This window comes from Triturus cristatus, chromosome 10 (genome assembly GCF_964204655.1).
Source record: "Triturus cristatus chromosome 10, aTriCri1.1, whole genome shotgun sequence".
Classification (NCBI taxonomy): domain Eukaryota; kingdom Metazoa; phylum Chordata; class Amphibia; order Caudata; family Salamandridae; genus Triturus; species Triturus cristatus.
Window position 1 is genome coordinate 610754485 of NC_140593.1, and position 12326 is coordinate 610766810.

The 12326-nt window shown below is 40.0% G+C and overlaps 1 protein-coding gene and 1 long non-coding RNA gene across 2 annotated transcripts in view; one reads left to right on the plus strand and one right to left on the minus strand.

Annotated features, from left to right (window-relative positions):
- APOLTP (apolipoprotein lipid transfer particle homolog) overlaps nucleotides 1-12326 on the minus strand; it is a 1292669-nt gene that overhangs the window by 1161729 nt on the left and 118614 nt on the right. Inside the window, exon 2 of the mRNA XM_085632129.1 lies at nucleotides 1785-1835. Within this exon, the coding sequence (XP_085488255.1) occupies nucleotides 1785-1835 (51 nt within the window). The remainder of the gene's footprint in view (nucleotides 1-1784; nucleotides 1836-12326) is intronic.
- LOC146789788 (uncharacterized) overlaps nucleotides 1-12326 on the plus strand; it is a 35805-nt gene that overhangs the window by 16767 nt on the left and 6712 nt on the right. The window lies entirely within an intron of this gene.

Below are 12326 nucleotides of genomic sequence, written 5' to 3' on the forward strand. Positions count from 1 at the left end.
AAAAGTGAATTGAATTTTATTGTCCAGTTTTTGAATAACTCTCCCTTTGAACACTGGCCATTCCTGGTATAGACACCAACCAATCCTCAATGTTTACATTTTTCAACTGAAGCTCACTTATCTAACTAATAGCTTCAATATAGAACAGTTGTTTCTCTTTTGGGCTTTTAGACAAATTCTGACACACATTTCTTTCAGAAGCAAATCAACACTCTTTATATTTCTTGGACTGGCTAAGCTTCTCCAACTAATATTCTGAATGAGAACCCAAAATCTGACATTAAACTATTGTGATTGCTCATATATCGAATTTGGCAAATCACATTATTTGAAATTTGTATGCGGATAAATTTGAACCTGTTGTTTTTTGATGCAAATCTGTGCTTTTTGAAGCAGTGGAGAAGTGGGGTTGAATGGTGCAGGATAATGACCAATGGTCTGAAAATAACAGTAAATAGCATAGCTTATTTGGAAATGTGAGGAAAGCTAGAAGCGCTGTGGACAACAAGTCGGTGGTGAGATGTATCCATCTGCTAGGTAGTGCACAGTAGATAGAAAGTGAAAGTACTGTGCTTTCAATAAGGAGTATGTAGGTGTGCTTTTGCAAGAAAATAAAGTAAAGGGCAGACATATATATCCCAGGTGTGAACAATACCATTTTGGATGCTCACCCTTGATGACAGTGAATAAGGTTCTTTGAGATGAATCCAGAAGCAGAGATCTGTTAGACCCTAATATATATATCAGATCTGTACACATAGCATCAGGACAGATGATGTGTCTTATACAATGCATACATACAAAACAAGACTATGTAATATCAGAACCACATCATGCAGAAATAAACCCCTTAAGAAAAAAGACCAATTGTGTAATAGAAAGAACACTCCTGTCAGTTAAGGCTGTGGGCCACATGTACTATGGGATTTTACATCTGCAACCCCTGCAGTTTACAAAATCACAAGCTTTACAACTGTAAAATCAAATTATCCAATGTTTTAACCCCATTTTGAGATTATTTTCTGAATCACATTATGGGTGAAATCGTAATTTGGAAGGGGCGTCTTTTGATCATTCCTTCCAAATTGTCAGTAAAGTATATATCAGTGATTGACACAAACCGTTGACCACTTACACTGATGTATAACTGAAAATCTTTTTTTAAAGCAGTCATCTTTCCTCGGGCTGCTTTAAGAAAAAAGTTTCCATTCGGAAATGCAATAAATGGGACGGTGGTCTGTCGTCCCTTTTAGGCCACCATCCCAGGGATTCAAGCCAATCAAAGGGGCTCACAAATTGCAACTTGCCTAAGAAATATTCACAACAGGTCCTGAACAACCCACTGTGATTTCCATTTTTACAAAATGACCTATTAGTACATAGGTCAGTTCGCAAAATCAGATTGGATTATCAAAAAATTTGAGTGTAATTTGCAAACGCTTTTTCAGAACCAAACCTTAGTACATCTAATCCCTAGTCTTCTGTTTTGTATTTTGGCCTTTAATGACATGGGCAATTTTATTTTCAACTGTAGTTCTGGAGGGAAACTATTTCATTAGTGGGAGTTGCTTTAAAAGTTTGGTCATAAATATGTCATACACGTTCATAGTTGAGAAATACATCACTACAAAGGAACGCTGTGGGACACACGGCTTGCATGATACTCGTAGCTATAGTATAATCCATTACATATCCCTGAAGCTAGATTTAATTAGAAACATGCCTCAGAGTACAGATTCATTCATCTGATGGTGCTGTGAAGAATTTTAGTTTGTTGAGCTTACCAGAACATTCTGGAACACAGCCGGGTTTCTGCCCTGATATCTCTGCCACACCTAGGAAAACAAATAAAAACTAATTGACACAGGCCCGGGGATCCATTTTAAATACAAAACGTTGTGTTCTGCTTTATTCTCATCAATTGCCAATTTGAAAAGAAGGGGGAAATATTTACACCGTTCCCACATAATTATCCATCATTATTTACTGCATTATTTATTGTGTCAAATTAGTGTAATGTCATTCTATCTCACCGACAAACTCTAGAGAAAACACAACATAATCAACACTATGAGAAGAGAAACCCTATATGTAAGTCATGTATGAAGCCTTGTCCTTATTGGCCGAAGTCAAACCTTGTGGGCGGAGCCAAAAGGTCTAGACCAATCATTACCACACTTTAGAGTTTGCACAGTATTCCATTCAAGACCATCCAGAATTTGAAGTTGCTATAGCTGACTTTCAAGGCATTACATTTCGAAATTTGTTCTTAGTAGTCAGGAGCTGAAAGTCTCAAGTGATTTTGTGGTCATCTTGGAATGGATCTATCTTGAGGCTAGAAATTCTTAGGTGTCTAAAAGGCAAAAAATTGAATCACTGTTTTACTCAGTTGGTCACTTTGGGGCTGATTACGGTGGCGGAAGGACTTTAGCCCTTTCGCCATCGTCTCGGGGAGTGGGACTGCCCACCTACAAGATGTCGATCCCACAGGTGGTATTACAATGCGGCCGCCACCACGGCAGCTGCAAATGCCATATTTAACACTTTGGAGGGTACTGCTGGCTGCAGCACCTGCCGCAATGTTATAAATGTACTTTTTACATTTCCCTGCACTATTTGTCAGGCACCACGCGGTGCCTGCCACATGGTGCAGGAAAATGTAGGTGGTGCCCCCCAACCTCAAAACCAAAGTGCCCGGGTGAAAGGGGGGCCCGCTAAGGGCCCCCAAAGTCCATCCCCGCCGGCCTTTTCATGGCAGGTTAACCGCCATGGAAAGGCTGGCGGGGATGGTCCATGGTAATCCCAACGGCGGTGCCTGGTAGGCACCACCACCATTTATGGGAATATGAGGACCTTCACAGCACCGGTAGGCTCAAGGAGCCGGTTGGATGTGTGATGGTCAGAGTTTTTGACCGCCACAGTACCGCCCGCCATTATAATATGGCAGGAGGAAAATGGCCCCAGCCTGTCAGTATCGGGTTCATAGGGATCGTAATCACCCCTATTGTCTTGGAAGGGTTTATCAGTGCTTTATTTTGAAATCATTGTTAGCCTTTTTATAAGAAATTTAAGGTTTACCATTCACTTGTAATTTGGTATAACTTTCTGACTTTTATTTTGTTATGGTGGGCAGAACGTTTAAACTTTTTATTTTGTTTTTTGTATTATTTAGGTAAAATAAACGTTTACATTCACAGCCTATTTATGAATATTGTGTAGCTCGTGTGCCTTAATAATTGACAGAATTTGTTTTCACTGACAGGAGAACAGATAGGGAAAAGTGCAGTAATGAGGATAGTTGTTTAACGGTCCTAGCACCCTGTCCATCCTTTTTCATCATTAACATTAGACATCAGAGTGTAGTTGTGTGATTGGGAACAGTATAAGATACCCAGGGCTACACTACATGCATTTTCACACACTTTAAAACTGCACTCCTTGAAAGAATAGTGTTTGTAGTTTGCAATTACCACAATGTCATTATTTTAGTTGAAAGAATAAAACACAGCAATTTGTCTGGCTGCAGTGTTCAGAATGCAGATGGTGTGCGAAAGGTACTAATGTTTTTGAAGTGTGGGCATAATACCAAAACATTATTTGAAACTGTTAAAAAAATATGGCTAGTCAAATGTTTTTTTTAATGAAATTGTTATAGTATGCCTATTTGATGCTAGACTGTTTCAAAATAGCCTCCCTGAAATAATTTTTTCAAAGGTACATGTTACTACCCGGAGGATGTTCGTGGTGACTGTTTTCACATGCAGAAAACAATTTTAGCGTGAGGTGAAACCAAGCGAAAACATGCTTAGGGACTGTCTACAAAGAATAGCTCAGTATCATCTTAACCAACTCTTGTGGAAATAGAAGATGGATAAACTGTAGAAAGTGTGTACATTTCTATTTCTGTATGCCTGATAAATACAATTTAAAAAGAGCTATTTTTAATGCAGCCAGCATTTTTGTTTACTATCGACAGCATGACCAGTAACACCAGGTAGATAATATTATTAGAGTGTCAGTGGGCTGGATTGGTGTGAACATGTTATATGTCAGACAGCCAGGTAAATGGTATTTTATCAGCTGCATACCTGCCAACTTGACGAACATTCTCACCGTGTGATGAGGGGGCAAGGCCTTGAAGGAGGCGGGGCCTCGTGCTGAGAAGAACCTACAAGGCACTTTTGAACCCCACTCCATCCCCAATCTCCCTCTTCAAAAGAAAACAAGCATTGGTATAGCCAATAGGTCTCGCCTTTGGGACCTTATAAGTGTTTAGCCATGCAACAGTTGCATAACTAAATACTTATAAGGTCCCAAAAGCGAGATCTATTGGCTATGCAAAGCGGCCGTGCGGCCGTGAAAGTGAAAGTGATCGCGATCACACATCAAAGCGGCCGCAAAAGTGAAAGTAATCGCGGTAAATCGCAATGCGCGCGCCCGCGCATATGCACGGTAGCTCTAGGCTGGCCTGGTAGCACTTTTTGGAGCCCTCTCAATAAGTCTCGCCAGACCAGCGCATGCGCTGGGTCAGGTGAGACCTAAAAAGCTTGCTGACGCTGGTGCCGACATCCTGGGGTGTTTTCACACCCTTAATGGACCGGGAGACCGTGTGATGGGAGTCGACATTGTGTGTGGCACGGTGGCACCGTGTGAGTTGGCAGTTATGCAGCTGGCATATATGTAGTGGCAAACTGTGTAATGAACAGCCGGCTAGCTACCAGTCTGTGCGTGTTAGCAGTAAAATAGCGGATGCTGCTGCAGGATTGAGGGTCATCAGAAGAGATAGGAGTGAGTCTAAACATTCTGATAGGAGGCACAATTTCAGGACAGAGTCATTAGGCACAATGTGTCCACACACCTAGAAGTCAGGAAATAGGAGCACCGGCAGAGCCACAAATGCGATGAGCCACTGTGAAATCAAGTGTTGCTGCAGACTTGAGCTGTTTCTGTATTAAGGTGTGTAGAATGGAGGTGCACTGGCGGAGTCATGCATGGGTCTTTGTGATATAATAATACAGAGATATTTTGAATATCTAGAACTATAGCTTGGATTTGCCATATAAAATCCAGGTCCTGGGGTTGGAAGATTTCTGGTTCAACCATTAACAGGGGAACTCTGGACATAGTAAAATCTGCCTATTGGAACCATCTGCTAGAAGTGTGCCACAGAAATATAAAACCGAATAGCCTGACGGATAGGTTTATGGCCTGCAAGCCTATCCCCAATCTTAAACCCTGTAGGGATGATATTAGCCTACACTGGGGTACAACATTGTACATTTAATTTAGACTAGGAGCATTATTATTGAATAGGTTCACTCATAAGTGGAAGCATAGCTCCGATGATCAAGGTGCCTGTCAATTTCGTACTGTTGTAATAGAGGATTTAGAACATGCAGTAGTATTTTGCCCAGTGGACAAAAGGGCTAAAAGGAAGTAGCTTAGACCCGTATGTTTGAATGTGTCTTCTGACGCTACCACATTGCCTCTTGAGTACTTCAAACAGATACTACTCCACTCATTGTTTTTTTGCGATTAGGTAAGTTCTACACTCTGTATGGTGACTAGAAAGAAAGCGGTTGAGATTTTTGCTTTGGCCTATGGTATAACTGAGATCCTGCTCATGGTTTTTCTGACCCAATATTATTTAGGAGTACCTGGAAATATTCTCACTAATCATTTTTTATGGTCGGTGCGAATATATGATCGGTGCGAAAATATGATTTTTGTAGGAATAATAAAGATACGACTGGGGCCTTGAGTTCATACTCAGGCATCATTGAAATCAGTTAATTGTGAAGTGCAGACCCCTATATGGACAGATTTGTAAATAACTGTGTATGAATTTTGTATGTATTTAAACATTTTATATTTTATATTTTAAATGTATTATATTGTGTGCACTATTTTTATGTCTTTTATGGGGTCTTAAACCAGAAATAAACAATAATTGATGATTGTGTCAGAAAAAGATGTATATATGTGTGAGTCGTAGCACAGTTTTCTTTAATTCATTGTCCAACCTAGTGTGTAAAATAAATTGGGATCAGGGTTTAGATAGCTTCATAGCTCTCAAGTACAATATGTCCCGCTATATGTTACTCATGCATCACATCCAGAAGACAACCTTTTGATTTATTTATTTAGTTTTTAGATAACAAACTACAAACCGTACTAAGGTTTCAGAGATTTCGACAGTCTAGGATTGTTTTCTCATGGGAGGGGTACACAGGTAAGGAATAAGAAGTGAGATAGGGAATATAGGGTGTTAGTGTTATGGAAGAGCAAAGAGATTGGGCTATTGGTAGGTCCATGAAGGAACAGAACAGGAAAGCCCATGTGTGAAGTTGTTGAATTGTCCTTGGTCTTTTACCTGAGTGCTTCACTCATTCATATTCTTTCTCAGCACAACTTCAGACACAAAATAGCCAACTTAGAGGGACTCTTGCCATCATAGCCTCTTGCCTCATTGTGCTATAGGTTTTGGACTTCTTTAAACTCAACTACGTCCTAGGGTAAAACTTTATATTGGTGCAACCCACTAAGCATAACAAACTCCCACTCCATCCCTTTGGACTAAAATCGCAACTATTGACTTATATTGATGCTTTGTAGGTTGTTACTTTTTCCCTCAAAACTTTATAAAATAATCTCGCTGATCTACCTAATCTTTTTTTTACCTTTTTGTGTTATTTTATTTATTAAATGTTTTTCACTACCTTGGTTTGATAATTATATTGGTTTGTCTCTTTGATTTAATGTTATTTGGTGTCGCTTAAATACTTTATGCATATTTCTCTCTAGTAAAATTTGATGCGGTAGACAATAGCTAATGGGGTTACACCCAGGTTTTTCAATAAAACTGTTGTGACACAGAAAGATCCTAAATTACTACCATGGTGAAAGCTTTTCCCCACACTAATAATCTAGAATTCCACAGTACATTACATTTTGTTTTCTTTTTTTTGGTTACAAAATAATAATATTGACACAATCTATATCCCTAGAATGTGAATCAAATCCAATACTGTTCTAATCGTCTTTGTCTCATGTGCAGCCTCCTCTGCTTCTTGATCCACCAAAATAAAGATTTCCATGAATTGTTCTAGTTCTAAACAGGAAACAGCCAATACAACGCAGCCGTTACCAGGCGATACATTTACAGAGCGGCACTTACAACGCAACTACCATTACCATGCATGATTTTACAGCAAGTATGCCCTACCACACATGCCTTTACAATGATTTTTGTTTCATTTTAAAGGTATGAACAGTAAAGGCAGATGTGTGGTAAAGTTAATCAGAGCCGCCATTCAGCTTCTGCAGTAAGCAAAAAACAGATGTGGCCCGCTAGGGCTAGATTATCTGTCCTATGCCCTCAACAATAGTTTCACGCAATCTACGCAAAATGTTATCCATGACTTTAACAAAACTTATCTCACAAACTACTCCAGACAGCTTCTATTTGCATTTTATTTTTGTTAGAAAATAGTGTCAACCTCCAACACATTCCTCAAATGTTCGATTGTAACCTAATTCACCACATTCAAATTTACAAACAGTGTTTAACTATTCCAGTCATTTATACATTCTTTCCTCATATAATTTTTGAGTAACATTAATAGCCTACATTGTTTTTGGTGTACCCTTTGGGTCTGTTTACCAGGTAGTCCACATATGTACACAATTAGCGCCTAATTTAATTTCCCAAACCTATTTGCTTTTATACTTAGATTGGTGTTATTTGTAATTATTCCTTCTCATTTCTTGTGGACTCCTTTTATAGGAAAGTTGACATATTTGAGCCTGAATATTTTCTGGCCTTCTGTTATGTTATCGTGTCTTATAAAGCGCGAAGGCTGCCCCAGCGAAAGGGCGTCCCTGTGCTATTGCAGGAAAGATTGACAGAACAGAAGAAGCAGGCAAGGACTAAGATGCAGAGCAAAGATATGGCCTTTCTGAATGCTAAATAATTATCAAGGCCACGGCTCTGCCCAGGGAGTGAGTTCCAGAGAGTGGCGGCTCTGTAAGGAAAAGAGCGGCCACCAGCCCTTACTCTACGTGTCCGCGGAACCACCACCAGGTGTTGACCCTGTGAACGGAGAAGCCGAGTAGGGGCGTATGGCAGCAGGTGATCGGCCAGGATGGGAGGAGTGGCCAGTTTCAAGATCTTGAAAGAGATACATAGGGTTTTGAATTCAATGCGTCTGGCCAAAGGTAGCCAGTGAAGACGGCGGATGGTGTTTGACACAGAGCAAGATTTGCGCAGACCTAAGACTGTTCTTGCTGCTGCATTCTTTGCCCTTTGCAACCTCGAGACCGCTGCTTTATTGGACCCTAAATAACAGGCATAATCGAGTCTCGACATAACCGTTGCCTGAATAATGACCTGACTGTAGACTGTATCTTCCATTCTTGTTACAAAAGTCCACCGCCGAGCGGAAATTCTGTATTTAGCAGGAGACTTGAGTGGTATATCTCTATCAGCGACGGTCCAAGTAGTGGGACCCACCCACACCAGAAGCACACTGGAGAAATAGATGGTTCTTCACGTAACCGATACGAGATGCTTCCATTAAAAAGCAGGGAGCGTCTCTTGATGATCAGTTCGAGACGCATCTAGTATTAGGAATGGAGCATTTTGTGAATAATTTGATATCTACGGCGACAGAATTAGAAACCCGGCCTTCCCAAGACAGGACCCTCTATGTGGACCATCGCTGACAGTGATATACCAATCAAGTTGGTTAATGGTGATAAGTCTACCGCTAAATATAGAATTTCTGCTCGACAGGAGACCATTCACCACTTTAAGTTGAATCTGTGTGTGGTTGATTTCCATCTACAATCATGGATGGGTCTGTCTCTCAGCCCTATAATCTTCCCATGGACCAGTTCTTCTGAAGTTAGGGTCTCAGGCAATGTCTTAGGACGTTTCCCTAGATTTTAAATGAAAAATAAGATCCTAACTCAGCCTTTCATTTCTAATTTTCAACTCCACCTTCACAACAAAAGAGAAGTTGCATTCCTAATACAAGTATGCATAAAGTGAACCTTGTCTGTGTACTGTATACATAATTTTTTTCAAAGATGGTTACTGTCCTGCACAATTATTTGAATGTTTAAACCTTTCTCCACACTCCTTCCATTAGTGTTGAATGGGTAAAAGATCTCAAGCCAACTTACCTGCGAAGCTTATGAACGCATGAAACATTGCAAGCCATGAACTCATGCAAATCGTTGAGAGTAGCCTGAAGTCTGCATGGAAGCTGTGCTATTCTTGTGCTATTCTCTGATTGTGTCCTAAATTTGAAAAATATCAAATGTGACATAATCCTTATCTGATCTCCAAACGCACATCTCTAAAATGGTATCCCTTCCAGGTTCGAATATTATACCAAATTATTCTGTTTCTAGGACAAAAATAAATATTACCTTCAATTTATAGTTAATGTAATTGTTTGATGTTTGGGTAAAACCCATGTATGTACGTATATGTGTTTATAAAAACACCAACCTAATTACAAAGCAAAAGTGCACTGTACAGTTTTTGGAAGGGAAAGATGCTGGTGGAGGGTACAAGGGTACTAGTTGCAGGAGTAAAGGGCACAGTGAAAGAAGGCACGACGGGTAGGTGCCACTTCATTTAAATATGGAGTGCAGCAGATTGTGTCTAACCATACTTATAGATTTTTCCTCCCAGTTATGTAAGTAGTTTGTAGAAAGTCTGTGATGTGATTCGGCCAACATTATGCCTTATGCCATTCAAATATAGATTCATTTTGCCTTTAATAACTTTGAAAAAAATTGATTCAGTCATGAAAAAATTCAAATTTAACAATAAACCTTAACCTTAATTTTTACGTCCTGTATAACTAGTTATATAGACAGGATTTCAAGAACACATTTCATTAGTTTATTTACATCACCTACATATGACATGAAAAAAGTGACCCTTTGAGCAAGCGCTAGCCCGCAAGTTATGACAGAACCTGCATTTGTTTTTGGTATTTATTGAATACCTTCTTCACATAATTAGAATTCAAATACCAGACAGGTGTTCTTACATTGAAAGACCTTATTTAGGACCAATTTCTTTACAAGGTTCAGAAATTATCAGTTTGCTAGACGATGAATTTAGGGCTATCCCATTTCCAACCTTGTTGCAGGGACTGAGATATTGGCAATAGCCTTAGTCAGGACCTCCAAATCGTCCTTTCTAAAGCTATAAACAGTTTCATACAACCCCCCACACACCACTCATTAGAAGATTCTTCAAAGAATCGCCTCTTAATAAATTACATTATCCAGGGCTTTAAGTGGGATGAAAAAAGTGGGGGAGAGATCTCTAAAAGGGGTGTGTCCTATGAAATTAAGGCTGTGGCTTCAAATCGAAAACTACATTTCTGTGATTCCCATAGTCTGATACCTGACCAGAGTCTCTGAGTTTTCTGTTAGTGCTTTTAGATCTATAGCACTACAACAGACATACATCAAAAGGAAGCCAGGACTAATGACATTGTCAATAGTTGTTTATGATAACAGAGTAACAACAATGATTTTGTAAATAATTAATATAAAAAAATTTTCAATTCTGAAACTGTCAGACTGCGAATTAAACATTACTGAGGCCTGTGGAAGGGTGAGTGGTCTTCAGTGTCTCAGTCACTCCTGTTGTGTTTATTCAATGTTAGACGTGTATGCCCTTTTTCTCTCCACATCTCCTCCATCTACATATCTTACACCTCATCTCTTTCCTCTTTAACACCCTCTTTTCACTGTCTCCTGAATGCACTTTCTTGCATCTCCTTCACTTCACAACCCTCTCAAATATACAGCACACCTACTCACCTGTAAGCACTGCATTTTATTTTACTTTGCCTTGTTAATATGTTGACAACTGTGTACTGACTTTATACACATATGCACAGCATCACAATTGCAATTGGGATATGTAGCCATTGCTCTGTGCACTCTTCAGAAAGGGCAAGGATTTTATGACCATGTTTTTTAGCACCTTTTTGACCCACAGACAGATACTGTGAGAAGGTCACACTGCCTTCAGTCTCAGCTTCATATCTCTCAATTGTGGCCCATTATAAACACCGGGGGGAGACTCAGGGGCAGATTTACAAGAAACTGACGCATCTGTATGGATGCGTTGGTTTCCCTGTGCCAGCCTGCGATACCCTTGTGCCAGCATGGATGCACCATATTTACAATAAGGCGCACCATAGCGCAAAGATTGACAGATGCGTCAGAAATTCTGCCGCATCTGTTTGACCAAAATTCACGCATTGCTGGAGTCATGTCGCAAGCGCGACGCAACTCCAGCAATGCATGTTGAGGCCTATACTTATTGTACTGCGTCACTACTTACACTTGCTTCAATCAAACGTAAGGTTTTGACGCAGTGGCGTCCTAGAAGTGGCTACGAGGCTTTGCTGTGTGGGGACACCCACCCTGCATACATTATACCAGATGCAGGTATAATGTGACGCAGGGCTTTACAACGCTACACATCTACCCTAGATGCGCACGTTGTAAATTGGCTGCATTGTTTGCGTCGCTGCTGTGCCACAAAAGTGACGCAACGGCGGTGCAAAAGTGTTGCAAGGGGCATGTAAATATGCTCCTAAGTTCACACTATGCAAGAGCAGTATGCTACACGAAGAATAAACAGAAACACAACATCCTGGAAATAGCTAACACTCTTGAGAAATTTTGAGATAAACTAAAACATTTGAAATATAAACAGGAACTAAATCGCTGACATGGATTGCCTTAACCTTTTATACATTCAGTGTTCAGAAGTCCATCATTTTTGTTTGCCAGTAAAGTTAGGGACATTAATAGAGAGCCAAAAGGGACCCGTTTCAATGTCTGTTTTTAATTACTAGCAGATCTGAGACCCGGAGGGACTGGCCCACTCAAAGTCCTGACCTTATTAGTGAAGAATTTTCATCCATGATGCAGATGCTGGATAAATGCAAGGAAAGCATGTGGATTATATACCACAGATACGTATACTCTGTCTCTAGTTCTAGGACTAGTCCTCCCACTGCCACCTTGAAAACATCCCAGATTTGCCAAAAACACTGTCTTTGCTTTATAACCATTTATCACCAGGGTTTTTGCTCATTAAACTTTATGTTAATTCAATTGCAGCCCTTATGGTTTCTGCAAAAGAAGAAATGCATCATTACACACATGAGCACATTTACTTACAGTTTGTAGACTTTCGCCATCATTATGTTTGGCTTAGGAAAAGTGCCATTAGTTCCTCACTCCTGAAGTTACTAATACCAGAGATCAGCTGACTCCAG